Below are 21,312 nucleotides of genomic sequence, written 5' to 3'. Positions count from 1 at the left end.
CACCTGTCAGAAGTTGACTGGGTACTTAGTCTGGGTATTTAGTCAATGAAGCCGACACACCCAGTGTATGTAGACACAGTCACAGAGTCCCCAGAGCTGACAAACAGCTCTGAAATATAGTATGGAGAGCAAAAAGTATATATGCAGGAATTATGTCATGGATTCTAATCATTACACAGAACTACAATGTGTAGTAAAGTCAAGCATCTTACAGGCCGCAGCTCAGCTATTATGTAACATCTCAACTTGATAACTTCAGCTGTGAACTGTTAAATTAATAATCGTAATAACAGGAAGTAGCTATTTTGTTTGTCCTTTTTGTAACCCTTTGAAAGTATCTCAAGATGAGCCAATAATAAATTAAATCTTACTTTTGCAAATACTGTAGGTGGGTTTCTTTTAACCTGCTCCCATAATAACCACACTCACAAGTAAGCCCCAAGTCTTTGCATTCAAGTGCCAAGTCAAGTCCAAAGTCAAGAAAGGCAAGTCCCAAATGAAGTACCAAGTCAAGACTGACAGTTCCCAAGTCAAGTCCCAGCCCTAAACTTTGAGTTTCAAGTCTTAAACAAGCCATAATGCACTCTTCACCAAATGTAATGCCAAAAACAACAGAGTAATATGTTACATTTACCAAAATCATGAATGCTTTTTGAAATCTGTATTCATTTGTTAAGACAAGTTTGTTAGTATGTTAAAATTGCAACAGTCAGTATGATATCCCATGAAAATGCATACATAAAAGTCTGTGTGATTTCCAGTGAATTGGCACTCCATGAATGACATTAGGTCTTTAATATTAAGTTACATAATTAATGTAAGGTTACATACATTATGTTTATGAAAGTAAAGTTACTTTGGTTAGGTATAGGAAAAGAACCATGGTTGGGTGTCTTTAGGTTTAGGCAAGTTAAGTTACCTTAAATGTACCTTAAAATGACTCAGATTTCAAAAACTTCCAAACACCAGTCTCCTGGAAGAAAGTCCTGTGTTTTGTGACCCATCCACGACCCCAGCTTCCTCTTATCTGGACTGCTTCCTTCTTTACTCAGGTCAGCACATTGATCATGTGAATTGCAGCCTTCCAAAATCTATGGGTAATGCATTAATTACTGGCTCATGATTACATGGGATATGTACGCATTTTGGTGCATTACTTAGGAAAATGTACAAACAGTGCATGAGAGCAGCCTGTTGTTTGTTAGTTTAGCATTAGCTTGCTAACTTTGTTAATATCAGCCTTGACTTGCTGTGTTTTGTTTTTGCAACTTCAAATGTCTAATGAAGTTGGAAATTGTTGCGTCTCTGTCAGAAATGTTCAGCCTGCACATTTTACATGCTGTAATTTGTTTCCCTGTGACAACTGTGTTGTACAAGAATTTTTTTAAAACCTTTTTTCAGTAACTTAACGTACTCTCACACAGGCTCTGCCCTGGACTCTTTAGCAAGTACTCCTGTGAGCACCAACATGCATTCATACACTGAGAAAAGGATAAACGTAATGTAAGACATACATACCCAAATACGTGCAAACCCTACAGTATATATGGGGATATATTTGACATCTGTTGCAGGGAACATTGCTGGCATGAGTGACCTACATCGCAGTGTTCACGGAGCATCCCTCACAAGGTCGTGAGAGACTTGGTTGGGAAGAGCTGTGGGAAGTGTTTGGCCAGGCATTGTTGTGGTCCTCCAACTCTTCAGGCTTCTGACAAAGGGAAGCACCTGTTGATGAGGACTGAAAACTGCTCCCCAGGGGCCTACATTAATAGGCAGGGTGGTGTTCGGTCTGTTGCCCTGTTGAGGATAGCGGAGACTCTGTGGTTGTGGATCTCAGAGCATTTGCTATCTCTGAAGGCTCTTCATGTTGCAGGACTGGAAAACAGGGATGTCAACCTCATGTCGAGGGATGGTTCCCTACCAAACAAGTGGAGGCTTCACCCCAAGGTAGTGAGGTAGATCTGGACTTGGTTTGGGAAAAGGGGAAAAAATGACTCAAATGGTGGCATCCCCCATTTCTTTGGGGCTCAGTCGCAGGAGGCAGGTACGATGGGCACATCACCCACACTGGGTCAACCTCCCCAGACTTGGGTCCTGACAGGAACAGGCTAAGGAGAGCTGTATTATCTGTGCAGGTTGTGCAGACCATCCAGACAGCGAGAGCAAGGTCCACCATTGTCTGTTAGAATGCAAAGTGGTTAGAGTTTATGCAGTAGCCATTTCTCCCTGTTGCGAAAATTTTGGCAACAAACCGATCTTTGCCCAACTTCTTGTGAAGCAATTCTAGCAGGGGGTCAGGAAACATTGCCTGTTGATGCGTGCCTACTCCTTACGATGGGACCTGCCATTGGTGCGTGAAGCCTTGGTGAAGGATCCCTTTGAGTCTCCGGAGCACTACTCTCTCATGGTACTTGTCATTCCAAACAGCTTTGCTACTTGCGATGACATTAGCGAAGAAAGAGCGTGAACAAACAGCCCTACCAGTGCACTCCAGTTTCTTGCTGCTTCATGGTGACCACAGTGGGGCTTCTCTCAGACCAAATCCTTCCTTTGTTCCCAAGAACATAAGGAGTTTGTTCAGGTCAAGAGTAATACAGTTAGATGTTTTTGTCTTCCACCCTATGACGGGGACAGAGAGGCAAAATTACATTTGCTCTGCCCAATTCATGTGTTGGTGTGTTATGTTGAATGTCTGATTATCAGATGCCTCCATCAGATGCACTGAACAGCTGTTCGTGTGCTTTGGTGATGGTGTGGCTGGACAGGCCCTATCCAAGAAGTACCTTGCGAGATGGCTTTGTGAGTGCATCTCCCAAGCTTAAGGCCTAGGCAGGTGGCCAGGGACCCCTCCATGCTCCACATGTGGTTTGGCAGTGTTGGCGGCATTTGTTCAGCGGGGTGAGTGTCAAGGGCATAATAACAGTATCATGGTTTATGTCCTGCCCGTTCATACGATTCTACCTCTTGGACATGTAGGGCTCCTTTTCAGAGTCTGTGCCCACTGGTAAGTCACAAGACTGGTTATAAGGGTTGGGTATATGTCAGCTGTGTTGCACCTGACTCCTTGATAACCCAATAAATACTGTGTGCAAGAGTCTATTGCTTGTTTTTTCAACGCCTACAAGGTTAGGCCAAAGGTCCATCCAGTTTGGTTGCTCACCACCTTGGTAAGCTGAGGCCCCCTTACTCCCTGCTGCAGTGGCCTAGAAGAAGTAGGAAGAAGATGTAGGAAGGCGATGGCAACTTACCTTTAGCCAGTCAGGATCAGCATGGCTGGGTCGATGTTATTTTATGACAGGGTGTTTATTCATTGGTCTCCACCCACTGTGCCCATTGAGTCAAGTAGAGAGTGGAGCCTGTTTGAGATGGAACAAAGGTTACAGTATTGTAACCCTAGTTCTATTAGCAAACATGGGGCACTCTACCTAAGGATCTTGTCGTTCCTATGCCGCTCACTGCAGAAGGTGTAGGATGTCTGTTGGTGGGAAACCGGCTCCTTATATACTGTGGGGTCTGAATGTCCTGATTTGCCGGCTACATTTATGCTTTTCTTAGCGTGTGAATGTGTGTTTGTGATTAGAGGTGCACTACCCAAACAGTCCAGTAGAGGGCTCCACCTGTGCTAATAAGGTTACAATATTGTAACCTTTGTAAGTTATGTCTCCTGCAACTTGACTGAATGCTATCAAATTGGTTCTGGGAATTGAGTGTCGACTTGGAATGAATAGCGTTAATGTTAGTTGATTAAGGAAATGAAGGGACACACTTTATAAATAACATACTTTTTTAATCTTTGGGCTTGGAGGAAAGTATCAGGTATTTTCAAGTCAGAAGGCCCAAGTCAAAGTGAAGTCATGAGTCATTAGTGTGAAAGTCCAAGTCGAGTTGCAAGCCTTTTTAATTTTGTCAAGTCGAGTACAAAGTCTTTAAATTTGTGCCTTGATTCTGACTCAAGTCCAGGCGCTGCTTTAATTTACCAGTGCATTCTTGTTCACAACACTGTCCTCTAGTAGTGAGGCCACCTAAAAAAAAAATGTTTTCACCAAGGGGCAGTGTGGTACATTCTACATCATAGGACAAGTGTTGTGTCCCTGATGCGGGTTCCCATCAGCTCGCATTAGATCGTCTCATCACTATTTGGATATGCTAGCAAAGAAGAAAGCTAAAAAAGTTAATTATTAACCCAGTCTTTGTCTTAACCCCAAGATTAACCCTGGAAAAGAAACTCACACCTAGCTGTAGCTTTAAATAGAGATGAGTTTTTATTTGTTTTGTGATCATTGATTTATGAAGATACACTTTTTGTCACTTGTGCTGCTGGCATGGTTGCACCTGTGACAAGGCTACACTGCAGATTTCACAAATGACTTTTACCTGACTGCTGATAACTTTTGATTGTTGTAATTGATCATCATAACATTTTGCTGGGAAATATGTACAACTAAATAGTACTGTAATGTACTGACTTTTAGCTAGAAGAAATTATGTCTAACAACAAAAATCTACTCAGATTATGGGTCTGTATTCTGCTGTAGTATCTGGCATCAAATGGCATGCAGCCTAAACAACCTCACAAGGCAAACCAGTTTTCATGTACATAGATGTGAGACCAAATATACAAATAAGAAACATGAAAAGTAGCCTATAATCTACATGCCATCATACTCGTGTTGTGTATTACTTTGTCTAGTTTGCCTAGCCCATACCCCAACTTCTTATTTTCATCAAACCAAATAATTCAGGATTTTGTTTAGCATACTAGTTACAAAGGTGACTGTAGGTTATCAACTGAACATGCTCTCAGATCTGAAGCGTGCACTGCTGCATCCTGCAAAATCCTGTCTCTAGGGAGTCCTGTCCCCCAGTGCGTGTGTTACGAGTGTTGTGCAAATATCTGCAAATCTGTTCATGTTCAAAGACACTATGAAACACTTTCTCCTCCCTTTTCATACCTCACCCACGCTTTGTGCCCGTAAAAGATTATGAATCAGACTTTTCTGGCATGAAAGGATGACACTTTGGGTGGAACTGCTGCATCTGATGCACATCTCATAAGCAGTAACACATGCACTTAAAGAGAAAGAGAGTAATACAGTACAGTGCTACAAGAACTATTAAACAAAATCTGTTATTAATACTGTAACAGCAACAATTCACCAAAATGTGAAGGTGTGGCTCCTACAACAGGAAATGTGTTATCCAGAGTGCTGGTGAGACTATTAACACAACACTGCTTCCTTGTGGGAAAGGGTAAAATTGATGCCACAGGTTGCTACATGCAAAAATGCAAGATCCTGCTCCACCCTCCTGGGTATTTTTCATTAAAGGGTGATGTTTTTTGTTCTTGTCATATTATGAGGTTAAATTTGTAGACTACCGATGTGAGACAAAGATTCCTATTTTTCATTTGTACACTATTACAACTTTACAACTCTGGATAAGGACTTGCTTTCTGAGAAGCTGCGGGTGGGACACTGAGCTGTGAGACAGTATGCCAAGTAAGCAAACACACACTCACACTGGTATGCATACACACAAACAAACGCTTTGTGGTCATAATGTCTCACTGCAGTGGCATGCATGGAGTCTGATCCACAGGGTTTGGGATCTCTTTAATGTTAGTCTCTAAGTGTCACCAATCAGTTCTTAAGCCTTTTCTTTGCTGCATGTTAAACAGATACAAAATAGACCCTGTGTCATTCCACAATGTTAAAGCTATCATTCAGCTGAATTTGTTCAAGATAAACATGTTTGCTGTGTCTTTAAAATCTTTTCAAAATAAGACCTTAATGAGAACTTTATTTAACAGCCTACAAAACCCAAGCAGGCTTTTGGTTGTTTTCAGTGTTTGGAGCAACATCTCAGTTTAGTTGCATACCAGAAATTGCACTATTTCACATATGGATCCCAAACACACACAGAGATACTAAAACAGGGTGTGCTCACATTACCATTAGCGCTCCTATGAGAGGGCTTATCCTGACATGCAGGGTCACTCACACAGTTGAAGAAGTAAGATACTGCCCCCTGGTGATCAATTGCTGACAAAAAGGGAAACACTTATTTTTGGCCAGTGTGTTTGATTGCAGTCTTATCAATTCAAACCATGCTGTTCACACACACTGTAGCTGCCCACCATGGCCGACCAACCTGTGCTATGCTGCACCAGCATAGTTTATTAGCTGGAGGATGGTAGAGATGTTTACAAATACATATCATTAAAGACAAATAATTTCTTGCCCATTTGTGAAGACACCTTCCTCTAAAAATGAAATTTGCTGCACATACAAGTAAGGTATGGCACATTTTGGTAGAAATAACCTCATTTTACCAGACTACATCTTGTTGGCAATTATATTATTCCAACCTGCCAACATTTAAAGTTGTCTGCCAGTGGATATATTGAAGGTACAGGAACAGCCCCTTCAGTTGCACAAAAATCCCCAGAGTTAAATCCGATATCCAACTGGATCAGTGCCTTTTCACCAAAGGTTTAAGGTAGTTACAACAGGCCCCATGGACACTATTATGACGGGCCCTCAGGCAGGCTAGTTGCTTTTTATACACCTCAACTAGCTAGCATAAAGTCTTATCGTCACATGATCAAATAGACTTGACACTGTAAAACACCAGCTTACATATTACCCAGAAATCATCATCACATATATATGAAAAAATGGAAATAAGGGATTATTCATTTATTTATATAGTTTTCTTTTATAGTTTATGTAGAGTAAGCATAACATATTTTGTTATGGACACAAGCATTGTTCTAAGGTAGCAATCTAAATTACTCACAAGGACCTGTTTTCTGCCACTTTATTGGAGGACCCACTCTCTCTATGGGCCCCCTAACCCCATGGGCCCCAGTGCAACTGCCCTGCCTGCACTGTGTATATTTGCCCTGCTTTTCACCCTGCTGAGGTCAGGAACAATGTACCTGATACCGCAAGCCAGCACTAAGAGGATCAGGAGGAGCTTCTACCCACAGGCCACAAGGATACTTAATCATGACCCTGCCTTATTGACACTGACAATTATTTATCACTGCTATATTGAAGGAACTGACAGCTATTCATTTTACTGAAATTATTTTTACGAGTTCATGTAATAAATAAATGTAATTGGGTTGAACTCACTTCTCTTGTACAAATCCAGACGCCAGGATGTTATAGGGACTTTTCTATGAGTCGCAAATAAACAACAGAAATAAGAGAAACAATGCAGACGGCCTCAAATCCTCAAACCACAAAGCCATAAAGCTGTGGTTTCTGTAGCAATACAAAGTGGAATGAAAATAGAGGGATGTTAATAACTAACACTAATTGTGTATGAGAGAGATTGCCTGACAATTAAAACTGAAGGCCAGCCATTTTACACCAGGGTAGGATGGGGGATGACGCCCCCTTTTGTAGAACATAGTCAATTTCGATATGTGCACCATGATGATGCGTAGAACTAGACACTGCGGGGTGAAATAATTTGGTAGAGTATCCATTTTCTTTTCTCTCTTTTTGGTATTAGCCAAAAAGGAAAATCTTGTAAAGCTCAAAACAAACAAACTAACCAAAACAAACTAAACAAACTTAATAAATTATCTTGAAGCATTTAAGCCTTTTCTTCAGGTGGCAGTAGTCCATAGGAACTTGGGTTGGGAACCGGAGGGTCGCCAGTTCAAGTCCCTATCCAGACCAGAGTTGGGTATAACACGTTACAAAATACTTTTTGCAGTAACAAGTAACCTAACGCGTTAGTTTGCTGTTTGAGTAATCAAATACTTAAGTACATTTTCAAACAAGCCATCATTTACTTCCGTTACTTTTAGAACGCTGGTCCTTCAGCTCCGAAACAGCAACGACTGTCGTTTGGTTCTAATAACGGAGTTAAACCTATCAGTCCCAAAGAAGTCATGAAGCTTGTGGCTAGCTACGTGGAGAAGAAATGCTGCTGTTGTCTACGGTGGAGTCTAAAACATTCCGCAGGATTGCTAGTAAAATCCCCACGACTGAATAGATGGAGGAGGACTCGCTGGCAGACAGGCCTGACTCAGGACTTGCATTATGCCTGGTACACACTACACAACTTTTCTGCCCGTTCTGAAAGTCACTATGTCACATTACACGATTGTGGAGTCATGAAATCGTGCCGTGACTTGGCCGACAGACATGACACACTACACGATGGTACTCACCAATTATCCCCGGTCGTCTTTCAAGGTGTGTGTGATGTCATCGGGTTATTCTTGTCCTATTTTTATTACTTTTACTATAAATATTGTTATAGTCACCTAAAAGCATCAGCAGATGGCAGGAGCTTCATTTGAAGAACCGTATGCAAACATACAGTACAAGCTACTGTATCCTCCACAACCAAGTTCCTACAAATGTTTCACTGTGTGGCAACATCCCTACAGGAAATATTAAAAACACTGGGGTGTTGTTGTCATACAGTTGTCTACGGCAGCAGATTGTTCTGTGTTTCTACTGGTCAAAGTGACGGCTGTGATGGGAGAATTGGATCTCAGTGAAGGGCAAGTGGTCCGTAACTTGTACTTGAGTTACTTTTGTCAGGGAGTAATGTTGGAAGTACTTTAAAAGTACTTGAGTTACTTTACTCAGGGAGTAACGCAGTAAAGTAAGTGGTTACTTTTCAAAAAAGTAACGCAGTAAAGTAATTTGATTACTTTTTAAGTAACCCTTACCCAACTCTGATCTGGACCAAATATGGAGTGTGGACCTCCTGGGCACTGCTGAAGTGCCCTTGAGCAAGGCACCGAACCCTCCTCAACCATTCAGGGTGCCTGCCCAGGGCAGCCCCCTCACTCTGACATCTCTCCACTTTGTGCATGTATAGGTCCTGTTTGTGCATGTGTGTGTATTTCGGACCTGTGTGTTAATGACAACGGAGTGGAAAAAATTGAATTTCCCCTCAGGGGAATAATAAAGTGTATTGATAAGCTTGATAAATGTTGGCTACTTCTAGATAGCTACCAGTGCTAATAATTGTTTGCTAACTCACTAATAAAAAACTAACTGAATGATTCTTCCCACAAATCCCTCATCATCACAGCTCTTTATGACAACTTTATATAAATGCATAGGTCACTATTAGCCAGTGACAAAAAAAATCACTGTACCTTAATTTAGTGGAGCATTGCCATTTCATATGTGTCATGCATGTGTTGAGAGTAGATTTAGTGCCATCTGTCGGTTAGGAAAGCAATTTAGGAAATTAAGAGCCATCCATTCACAATATTTTTAGGAAACTCAGCGGCCCAAAATACCACCCTGCAGAAAGTCTTCTTTACAAGTCCATTTTTTGTTGTTGCCAGTTTTGGCTGAAATTTCAGATGCATACAGTTTTTTTCATCACTTATAATAATCATTGTATTTATTAGTTATTTTAAAAAGAGCCAAATTTCTCGTGTGATAGAATGCTTTTCCAGCAGAAAGTTGACAAAGCCAAAGCTACATTATGGTTGACGCTCTGACACAGGCCTACAGGACAAACCAATTATCTAATAAACATATGGAGCATGAACAGATATCTCTTTGTCAGGACTTACTGGAGAGTAACATCTACACGCACAGAATACTGGACTTAAGTTGTATTCAATGTGAACATGAATGCTATTGTTGCTCTGTCTCTGCTAATTTAAAATGTAGCTGATAATGCTTTGTGGCAAACACCCATAACAATTTTATATGGTTTAAATATGTCACATTTCCCTCTTATTTTACTGCTCTCAAGTGGCCAGAAAAAATAATGATATTTGAATGTAATTTAACCTAGCATGTCTACAACCACAGCTGTAAAAGTAAAATATGTGCAAGTTACAAAAACAGTACTGCTGCCATTTTACAGTTCATTTAGAAGAAATTAATGGTTTCTGCTTTGTAAAATTCCAACAATGGTTGTGCCTGTCCTCTCTTAAATCTTGTTTACAAGTGTAAATGTCAGCTTAAAAGGTCTGTCATCGTTCATCTATATACAGACGTCAACAAGTCTGCACTCTCTCAGTTCTTAACAAGCTGTTAACTAAACCTAATGACCTGTCAATAAAACATCAAAGACAACATCCAGATGTCCCATACTGATATTTTTTTTTCTCCCTGTGGTTTAACCTGGTGTCTGAACCCACAAATAAACAGACTGTAATCACTGACACCATAAAACTTCAATTAAAAGCCTAATCCCAAATAATTGCTCAGTCCCTTTTATAAGCCCAGCGTAGCTACACATTTTGACAAATAAACACCTGACTCATTTAGAAGCCTGGTCTGGTTGCCATGAAGTTCTTTTTTTTTTTTAATAGAAGTTTTGCGGATATATAAAAGCAGGTTGTTGGCCACCTCAAATTATGTGTCCATTCCTTGATTACCCTGTAAATTATTCATGTCCCTTTCATCCATAAGGGTCCTCAGATCAAAAGAATCAAAGGGGATTTTCATTAAAATTTGTGTGAAAGGAGTCAAAGGCCTCTCCCATATACTACACACCTGTCCCAAATATAGGCCCATTAATGTTAGTGATTTAAACAAATAATGGCCCCATGTATTAATTGAAGTTTTACAGTACGTATCGTCAAAGTTACTATTTTAGTTGTCTTGTAAGTAGGCCTACTTGGAGATAGTCACTATGACCACTGCTCACACTGTTACGTGTACAGTACTGTATGTGTATTGTAAGTTTTAAAAGCAATGGCTCTGACCATGACCAGTGAAGTGTCATCTTATTATTTTACCACTATGATGTACTATTTTGGCACATCATTTTAAAAGAAACAAGATTTGACAGATCCTAACCATCACCTTATTCCCGATCGAGAATTGATACAGATACAAATTTGACTTAAGTGTTCAATACAGGTATATTTTTAAACATATTAATCATGGTTGTGTAAATGTAATTTATGATTTTTACTTGCGACTTGAAAAGAATGACTAAGAATGGTCCTTGATTACAGATTTTAGTCTAAAGTCCAGAGTTTTGGCTAAAGTGCCTCTACCCTTAGAATTAGAAATTATGCCTCTATTGTGTGAGACGTTCAGTGACTTATCTTTCTACAGAGGAGTGGATGGGAACAGGAGGGGGGCTCGGTCAGGGACGAAAGCTGCCACCACTAACTTCACCTGCCAGGACATCAGCCAGCAAAATTTAATTGCAATAGCCAGGTTATAACCAGAAGAAGGCAGTCTGTATGCATATTTCAAGCCGTTCTCATTCCCAGGCCAAATACCAATTTGTCAGTCCCCTCATCCTCTCAGGGGGATATATAGGGCTCCCTTTAGTGTCCCTTTGAGATGCACAGCTGACACACATTGTAACACATGGTTAATAATGTGTAAATTACTTGGTTAGATTTAGAAAAAAGAAAATTTTGGGTTAAAATAAGCACATCTGTTACGCAACAATAATGTAACATGATGTTAATACGTCACTTGAGTGATGTCAGTGCACGATGACCTAAATGAAATAAGGTTACATTTAAATAACATTGATGTAGGTGAGTGACATAACATTACATTAAAACAACATTCACAAGGGACACAGACTACAGTCTCGTGGGTCAAAGTCTTGTTTGGTTTGAGCCTACCACCTCTTCTGCCTGTCCTATGCAAACTCTCTCACTCTATATTCCATATCAGTTACTCTCAGTGTCAAGTGCTGGGTTTACACTGGAGTTAGTTTAAAGCCTGGTGCATAGAGAGCTAAAGGGTACCTTTGGCGTCAATATCACACTCAAAGGGGCACGACAGTGCGTCAGTATTTGACGCTCTGGGAATGAGAACAGGCTGCACATTCATGACACAATATGTAGAATTCAAAAATGAAAAAACTAGTTTAGGGGGTTATCTCAAGGCAACTGAACCAAACGCAACTGGACTTAGTTTTGTCTTAGAAGACGTTTCACCTCTTATCCAAGAGGCTTCATCAGTTCATGCTTGTCTGACTAGGCTGGAACTAGTCTGACAAACTGGTGTGGAAACCCAGGTATTTAACCTCTGAGAAGGTCTTCACAAGGCCAGTGATGTCACTGGTTCGTTAGTACTCCAATGGTGTGTCAACAGTGGTCCTTGGAGTCGTTAGAGTCACATGACACCATTTATGAACGGCCATTGTTTTTACAGGTTAAGCTGTTAAATCTCCTGGGCAAGGATGAAAGGACAGCATTATAGGTGGGGGAAAGGTGGTGTCGCAGACCTCCTCTTCTATTGAGAGATGGTTTTTCCAATTTCACATCATTGGCGTTGTGAGGACCTCCCCAGAGGTTAAATACCTGGGTCTTTCCACACTAGTTCAGTCAGACTAGTTCCAGCCTAGTCAGACAAGCATGAACTGATGAAGCCTCTTGGATAAGAGGTGAAACGTCTTCTAAGACAAAACTAAGCCCAGTTGCGTTCGATTCAATTGCCTTGAGATAACTATGACCTGGACAAATAAGAATATCCACAGGCATCTGGGGGTTTAGTTACTCTTTAAGTGCTTCGAATTATTCCTATCAGATTTGTTGGAATTTAATTAACTACTACCACATTTCTTTCTTTCTTTCTTTGAGTCATTATCAAAAATCAAAACAAACACATCATTTTCTTTCAGTAAACACCTTTTTTATTTGGTTTGGTAGCAAAAACAGCACCTCAGGACAACAGTATGATGTGGGCAGCCTCCTAAGGGGTCGAACAGTTTCAGTTACAGGACACGCATAGGGAAGACATGCACTACCTACTGCAGCAGGCAATTTTAAGACATTAGTTGACCAACAACGCTGAAGCACTGTTTCAGTACATTCACATTCCTTTGACAACACCGCTGTCTATGCAACGCCATTTGGAGGAAATAGCCCTTCATGTATGGAATAGCTGTTGCAGAAATTTCAAGGGAGTGTTACATATTTATATGTTTCTTTTCTGTAGTTGCAATTTGCCCAGTTTTTATCTCACTTTCTGAGACAAAACTACTTTTTTAGTTCAGACAGTCAGACATCAAACATATATAATAAATTCTTTGGTCCCTTTCAGATCTTTGGTAGTGTTAGGATCATTTATTGCTTCATGAAAAACGAGTGGCTGGCAAGCATTTTACTTCATATTTGGGGAGGGGGGGGTGAACAGTAAGTATAAAACTACCAGAGAGAGTAGATCATAGCAGACAGGTTGCTACACCTCTAAACTAGACAGCTCAATCCTCAACAATTTCAGAAGACTCAGACACCACTCTGCCATCCTTCGTCTCAATCATCTTGATAACAACGTTCTTCTTGGTCTGGGTAGTAGTGGTGTAGCCGCCAGAGCTGCCGCCACTGAAGCCGGTCATGCCACTACTGCCATATCCACTACCATATCCACCACCGCTACCATATGCACTGCCGCCATATCCGCTGCTTACACTGCTGGAGTAGCTGCTCTTAATGCTGTCCATGGGAAAACCACCGTAGCTGGCTGTTAAGAGAAGATAGGTTGGAAAAAACGGTTAAATGAGCATAAGCGTGGAATCTGTTCAAGCTAAAAAACATCTAACACAATACAATCAATGAGGAAGTTTTGTTATGATTTAAGTCAAGACAAAGACAAAGAAGGCGAGGTTGATGAAGATGACTTACTGCTCTGTTGGGAGATGTTGATTGCCTTGATGCCAGTCGCCAGCCTGTCCTCCTCTCCCTCCAGCAGTTTCCTGTAGGTGGCGATTTCAATGTCTAGAGCCAGCTTGACGTTCATCAGGTCCTGGTATTCTCTGATCTGGCGAGCCATGTCCTGTTTGGCTCTCTGCAGGGCTTCTTCCAGATCCCTAATGCGGGACTTGGCGTCCTTCACTGCCATCTCACCGCGCTCCTCAGCCTCAGCGATCTGAGCCTCCAGATTGGCACGCTGTGAGGAGATTTTTTTTTTAAAAAAATAAGGCTTTGTCCACTCTCCTGATTGTTACATGACACACAAACTATATGATGGCTATGACTTTTATCCATACCTGTCCCTTGACGGCATCAATCTCTGATGTCAGCCTCTGGATCATGCGGTTAAGGTCTGCGATCTCTGTCCTGGTAGACCTCAGGTCATCTCCGTATCTGCTGGCGGATGTCTGCATCTCCTCATACTAAATAAACATCAACAATACAAGACATTACAAACTAGAACACCTCTTGATCAGAACATTACATGTTTAAACAATGCTCGTGGCAAGTAGGGTTGGCAACACACGCCCTATATACCTTTCTAAATAAATAACAGAAATATTAACTATTAAATTCAAAAGGAGTTCTCAGTTACCTTGGTCTTGTACCATGTCTCTGCCTCGGCGCGGGTGCGGTTGGCGATGTCCTCATACTGAGCCCTGACTTCAGCTACAATGGCGTCCATGTCCAGGTTGCGGCTGTTGTCCATCTCCACAATAACTGAAGTGTCCTTGATCTGGCTCTGGAGCTCACGCAGTTCCTGAAGAAGCACAAAAAAAAAAAAACAGAAGAGGAGAGAGGTTAGTAAATCCCACCTCACTGAGGACACCCATCCAGCTAATGTCCTTTTGTGGATGGCACAAGAGGCAAGATGCTGAAGAGATTCTGAGAAAAAAAAATATGAAAACAAAGACAGCCATTGAGCTGATTTTGTGTCGTACCTCCTCATAGATTGACCTGAGGAAGTTGATCTCATCTGTCAGACTCTCCAGCTTGGCCTCCAGCTCAACCTTATTCATGTAGGCCTCATCGACATCCTTGAACCATTAAAAGATGGTTGTTAGAATGAGACATCACAAAAGCTAACACTGTCTTCATGTACAGAGGTATCAAAAGAGGTTATCAAATGATTGCATCTCAAAGACAAATTGACTGAATGCTAATGCTGACCTTCTTGATGAGGACAAAGTCATTCTCACACTCTGTGCGCTTGTTGATCTCATCTTCATACCTGAAAGAAAAAATACACACAGTTCATGCTTCTGAATATTCATAAAGAGTCTCATCTCATGACCCTGTTCTGTTCAGTTTTGAGAGGTTATGCATTAATATAACACTAGGAGGCGCTGGCAGTCCATCCCTAACTCTTGAACTCCTCCAGGACATTTTCCCCACAGTCTGTTAACTCTGGGCCAAGCGTGAAAGCTGTTGCTGATATTTCTCCCTTGGGGCTCCTCTGAACTCGACTGACATGTTTCATCTGTCTGTGGACAACTGACACATATGTGTGCCACAATTGTAGTGTTACAGATGTGTATGTCAACACGCAAACATTAGGGCTCGTGCCCTCTTACGTAAAGCTATAGACAGCCAACTCTGTAAAATGACTTTTACCTCCAGTCATATGTAATGTAATGGGTGTTCTGAACATGCTTCCTCAGTGCTGTAATTCCCTAGATTTTGTATGATGCAAGAGAATGGACAGATGCAGGGAGTAGTCCACAAAAAGATTAACTCAGTGTGCTGCAAGGCTAGACTTGAAGCACAATGCAGCCTTGAACTCTTAAATTCAGCTGTATTTCATTTGTGCATGAAGTTTTTATGCATTTTGAAAATCATCCACTGCAACCTAAATGAGAAAGATGAATCCCAGATACGCTTCTTTACATGACAGAACACCGTTAGCTCTCATTGCCCCCTCCACACTCACTTGTTCTTGAAGTCCTCCACCAGGCCCTGCATGTTGTGCAGGTCAGCCTCCAGCTTCATCTTGTCGTTGCCCAGGCTGTCGAGCTGTCTGCGCAGGTTGGCGATGTAGGCCTCGAACATGGCGTCGATGTTGGAACGGGTGGTGGTCTGTCCCTGCAGCAGGTTCCACTTGGTCTCCAGCATTTTGTTCTGCTGCTCCAGGAAGCGGACCTGATGTGTAGAGAAAGACGCAAAAAGAAAGGCGAAAATATACAATTATTTATTAGCAACTAATCAAGAAACCTTTACAAAGAATCAGCAACTTACATGCTTGTTTACTGCAACGGATATTTGAAGACAGATTCCTTGTCATCAGTTATGAATTCATATGAAATTGCCTTTAAAAGTACAATACAGCTGAAATCTGCTCTTCACAAACAAAACAATATCCTATCTGGGTTATCATCCTCACACTCAATCATCTGAATCACCATCGCCATGCCTCCTCTACACTCTTTGTTGTTCTTATCTAATGTTGGAGCTTTGTTAGCTGCTGTTGGCAGGGTTTCCAGACTGGCCGGGCTTTTCCAAAGGAAGGCCTGACATACGTACATCCTGACAGGAGGTAGAGGGGGGTGAGAACAAAACTAGGTTGGAAAAAAAGCTGGCGATGGAGGAATGGGGCTAGTTAACCCTTCTCCCGCATGTCTTCCTGTTTTTGTATGGCAAGGCTCCAAAGAGGACGAATGCAGGGAGAGAAGGGGGTGAAACGTAGTTGCATCCGCAGCCTGATGCAGAAAGGTAAATATTTAACTGTGATAGAGATGTGATGAGGGGAGAGCAGGGAGTAAAAAGGAGCTGGAGGGGGGAGTGAGGGTGATGTATTAGCTGAAGAGAAGGGAGGGCAGAAGTGAAGGTGGAAGATGAAAAGGTGGGGAGTTTGCATATTTGTGAACAGTAAAAGCAAGGTTGTGAAAGCAGCTATGTGACCCAATGGACCTTGCTCTGATACACTGCACTCTCCAGGTGAGATCTAACCTTTCCTGGTCTTCATTTGAACTGGAGTAAACACAGATAATAAAGTGCCTTCAGATGGACTGCCTTCACAAGATAGCAGATGATAGGATGGAATTTTATCTGCTTTGTGTTAAAGCATGCAAACTGCACTTTATCTTCCTTTAATCATTGTGCCAGGAGGAGAGCTGACATGTAGCCAATCAGCTGGCATTGACCAGAACATGAAACTACTGGCCTTTTTAAATATTAACCCACTGCTGAGGCCCCAGGGGACAGATACACTCCTGAGTGTTAGATACTGGACTTAAATGCTGATTTGAATGATTAAAAATCAGCACACTCCCAATGGACACTCCTTTTAAAATGTGCCACGATGAAAGGAGGTTTTGTTATTAAGGTAACAATAGCACTCAGTGCTGACTGAGTGTGTATGTGTGTGTTTGAGAGGGGTGGGGGCCACCAGGGCAGCAGAAAGAGCCACACCCCAGCTATGGGAGGGCCCATTCCCAAGGTAACTCGTATCACAAGCCCTGAGCTCTGCCTGGACACACCCTTAGCTTTCTCTCTCTCTTTCTCTCTCTTTGTCTTTCTCAGTCTCTCCTTTCTGCAAGTCTGTTTTTCATCACTATAAAAGGGCAGCCTGAGCCAAAAGATAGAGAGCCTAACCCTAAGTTTGAGCTACAGCACATTTTTTTCCTGCTTGAGTGCATTCGTGGGAGGTGACGAAAGCAGAGGAGGGAATAAATCAACTTTTGCCACACAGCAAAAGTGAGGAAATCAGCATTACATAACATGTGGCAAACATATGGAGCACTATATCAAATATTGCATAATAATGTCACAGCACTGTAAAGCTTTTTGACTACACTGTGACTGAGCTTTCCATGCACCTAAAGCAGTTTCTGTCTGTTTGAAGAGAAGCATAAGGTAAAGATCAGTGCCTTGGCAACCTGATATTTTTTCGCACACACACATTGTGTCTGTTACTAGCTCTTACCTTGTCGATGAAGGAGGCAAAGCGGTTGTTGAGGGTCTTGATCTGCTCCTTCTCCTGGGTGCGGACAGCTTGAATAGTGGGGTCAATCTCAAGGTTCAGTGGGGCCAGCAGGCTCTTGTTCACAGTCACGGCAGTGATAGGGGTATGGACACTCATGCCACCACCAAAGCCACCACCCATGCCCATGCCCCCACTACCCATGCTTGAGCTCAGGCCATAGGAAGTGGAGCTGGTGATGCCACCTCCATAGGCCCTGGTGGGTCCTCCAAAGGAACTCTTGACGCTGTAGCTCTTGCGGGAGGTGATACTGCTTGGTCCAGCGTAGGAACTGCTGCTGAAGGTCCGTGGGGCGTTGGAACTCCTCACAGTGTAAGAGGTGGTCTTATAAGAACTGGCCATTCTGAAATCTAATGTGTTTTTCTCTGTTGGATGAATGAAGTCTGGTAAGGTCAGAGCGAATGGCTCGGATGGCGAGGCAGGCTGGCAGGCAGAGGGGAGAGACCAGAGTGGATAGAAAAGGCAGGAATGACTGAGGAGTTTTAAAGCCTGTGGCTGTGGGAGGGGACTGTGGTGAGCTGCCATTGGCTGCATGTCTGGGTGAGATAGGGAGGCAGGGCTGTAACATTACACTTCTATGACACATTGTCCAGTCACTCAAAACCATTACCTGGTCTCTCTCTACAGGCTTTTCTGTGTTGTTAGAGAAAACTTTTGGGAGGATTGACTAGTGGTTATATTTCTGAGCTTTGATGTGTGTGTAACTCTGCAGGTAAACCTACTCAAACACACCACAGCTGATTCAACATGTAAGATCTGGATTACTGTTTGACTTAAGAAAAAAAGATCATTTATATCCAGCAGCAGCTACGTATCAGGAAAACTGCAGTGCGTGTTTGTGTGTGTGTGTGTGTGTGTGTGTGTGTGTGTGTGTGCTTGTTTGTGCGGGGGTGGGTTGGTTGATGGGTGGTTGATAAGAATTCGGTAGCTCTTACACATCAGTCTCTTACACATCAATGCTGGTTTATATCTATTTAGGCGTGTTTATAATTCACTGGTAAGGTGTGTGTGTGTGTGTGTGTGCGTGTGTGTGTAAGGAGGGAGTGATGATTTTCTTTTGAAACGACCAACAATTTTTGTAAATTTGGCAACACCAGATCCATTCGGCAACCATTTTCTTCCCCTCACCATTGTTTCTACTGTTTGGAGGAGTTTTCACCAGCACTTAATTCATACTTATTTCTCAGTTCGTAATTATGTGTACTACATTACTGTACAACCTGTTTACATTAAGGTTTATACATTTCATTTCACTGTGCTCCTGTCTACAACTGCACTACATTCTTTTTTATTTTACATTGTACATTATATTATGGCTTATTTCTGCATTTTAGCTGCTGCACTTCTTTATGTCTTACATTTTAATAAGATTTTATTGACGTGAGGGTTTTTGTTTTTTTTTTCTTACATATTTGTATAATCATTGCTGGAGGGAACCTGAAATCTAAGAATTTCATTTCCCTCTTATCCCTCAGCTGACATACTGAAATAGACAGGAAGTCAGCACAACACAGGGTAAAAAACAAAACAAATTGCCATTTATAAAATCAGTCTCTATATAACTTGTTAATTAGTGAGTTTTAAGGATGTTAGTAGCATAATATTTATTACCATTCCACCTGTAACCAGTCTTTATGCTAGGGTTAGCTCACCGGCTGCTTCTTCATACTTAAATATGTACTCTGCAGGATTTTCCTAAAAAACAATGTATAGACTCATACAGACTTAATCCTTCTCAATTATTAGCCTACTTATGACCCACTAGAAGTGTGTGGGGTCTTCAGCAGGACCTCAAGGTAGCCACAATGTGCCAGACCGTAAGCAGCAGGCAACCAAGAGACGCAACGCCAAATAAATGCAAATACAACGAGGCGAAACGCCAAACAAGAGCAAATCTGGCATTGCCTTTTACTTTAATTTTTGCAGGTGAGTGTATTTAAAAACAGTAACCTACAATCCTGCATAGTAAAGGCCTACCCTCAATGGTAGCGATCTTCTCATCTAACTCTTGGCAAAAGTGCAAATGAGCGCATTTCCCAACTGTCAAACTGTTGCTTTAATCCAGACCATTTAAGTGTTCATAAATACTGTGTGGAAAATCAGCCAGATGTGATATAACAAATGATGGTTCCTTTAGCTGGGTCAGACTCAACTGACTGATCCTAGGTTGTGACCCTTAAAGGAGCTATATGTAAGAAATCTAAAGCAAATAGTCGTAAAATCCTCCTAATATGTCACAGAGACTAAGGAATAATGTTCATGTAACATACTGATCTCACCGACAACAATAGTACAGCCAGAATATTCGCATTTAAAAAAAAAAATTTACGGTCCGCAAATCATGTTTATGTTTTGAATTTGTGTTTTGGCCTGTTGCGCCACCCACCGCCGTTTACCAGTCACGCAGTCAGTAGAGCCTCAGCATTGGCAAGCAGCACTAGCAGTGTCCCAGTACATAGCATTAGCAGCCGGCTCCTCAGCTGTATCCCGGCAGCAGCGTTAGCAGCAGAGAAGCCGGACTTGCTTGAACGGTCCGCTGGAAAACCGAAGATCAAGGACGTGGCAGCTGCCCGTGGGCATACAAATCAGTCTCCAGCGTGCCGCTGTCCAGCAACCTCAAATCTGTAGGGGAGGGGGGGCGGACACGACTCGCAGCAGTATTTTGAATTTGAGTGCAGTGTCCGTTTTGGCCACATTCTTACATACAGTGCCTTTAAGTTACTGTTACAGGGTTGGACAAGCTTGACATAAAGAAGCATGATGATGCAGCTTCTGTTTAGTCCGGTGGCACAGTGTGTATTAGATATGCTAGATAGTTTCTATAACTTCAAGAAGCTGACAACAAGGACTAAATATGCATTGGAAGGATACATTCAGGATGGGATGCTTGAAGTTGTGTGGCCATGAATAACGACTGACCAGACAAAGGCCCTGAGGCCCAAAGACAAAAAGAGGCTAACAACTATAGAGTGTGTGGAGTGTCTTGCTCCAATGTGTGTGCTTTTGCATATCTGTGCCAATGGGACAATGGACAATCCGCCCCTGTGTGTTGGACATCTAAACATAAAACACCAACAGTTACTTTGGGACAGCACCTAGCCTTACAGAGATAATATAAACAAAGGATTGTTAACCTTGATCTGGCTGTAACAGTGATTCATGTCATCTGTGTCGTAAAAATATGTCAGTAGCCAACCCATCTGTCCTTTTCTAAATCTCTTTAATGTTACTACAGAAAATAGGAGGAAACAAACGTGGCTGATGTTGGTGATCTGACCAGCCTAACTGCTCTTGATGGAGCTGTACGTTACCAAGCTAATTAGTTAGCGATTTGCCAACATGAGGTAACTTAAGATGTGACTATGTGCAATGTAATGTGTTGGGTGTCCCTAGCCCTGTCCTAGTCCCTAGCTAACACATAGCATACTAATACATAGTAATACAGGAAAGGGCAAGTTGACTGAGTATCTGCCAGGTACCATGCTCAACCTGTTATTGGAGCACAGAGCTCTGTTGGTTCTCCTAAAACACCACTAATAAAGAGATTATGGTGCTGAGAAGCACTTGGGAAATCAAACAGTTGACATGCACGTATTTCAATACTCAAGGGCCTTTAAAACAGAAGTGTAAACGTTATTACAGCAAAATGCAGTAAGAC

The 21,312-nt window shown here is 41.9% G+C and overlaps 1 protein-coding gene across 1 annotated transcript; it reads right to left on the bottom strand.

The window, feature by feature from the left end:
* Positions 1 to 12,592: 12,592 nt before the first annotated feature.
* Positions 12,593 to 18,125, bottom strand: krt8 (keratin 8). Its single transcript, XM_033629457.2, has 8 exons — positions 17,598 to 18,125; positions 15,606 to 15,814; positions 14,846 to 14,906; positions 14,617 to 14,712; positions 14,271 to 14,435; positions 13,972 to 14,097; positions 13,607 to 13,871; positions 12,593 to 13,445 (listed from the first exon to the last, which is right to left on the bottom strand). Exons 1-8 carry the CDS (start codon positions 17,994 to 17,996, stop codon positions 13,186 to 13,188), a joined length of 1,581 nt encoding a protein of 526 aa, XP_033485348.1. The 5' UTR covers positions 17,997 to 18,125; the 3' UTR covers positions 12,593 to 13,185.
* Positions 18,126 to 21,312: the final 3,187 nt, after the last annotated feature.

The sequence above is a fragment of the Epinephelus lanceolatus genome, chromosome 8 (genome assembly GCF_041903045.1).
Source record: "Epinephelus lanceolatus isolate andai-2023 chromosome 8, ASM4190304v1, whole genome shotgun sequence".
In the NCBI taxonomy this organism is placed as follows: Eukaryota; Metazoa; Chordata; class Actinopteri; order Perciformes; family Serranidae; genus Epinephelus; species Epinephelus lanceolatus.
Note: the sequence above shows the minus strand (reverse complement) of the source record. Positions and strands in the feature narration are given on the sequence as shown.

What these genes read in the sequence shown, in the direction of transcription:
- krt8 (XM_033629457.2), bottom strand. Translation starts at nt 17,996, where the DNA reads ATGGCCAGTTCTTATAAGACCACCTCTTACACTGTGAGGAGTTCCAAC. An exon ending in ACTTTGTCCTCATCAAGAAG is followed by an intron (nt 14,713 to 14,845) that starts GTCAGCATTAGC and finishes TAATGGTTCAAG; the next exon opens with GATGTCGATGAGGCCTACAT. An exon ending in CAACATCTCCCAACAGAGCA is followed by an intron (nt 13,446 to 13,606) that starts GTAAGTCATCTT and finishes TTCTCTTAACAG; the next exon opens with CCAGCTACGGTGGTTTTCCC.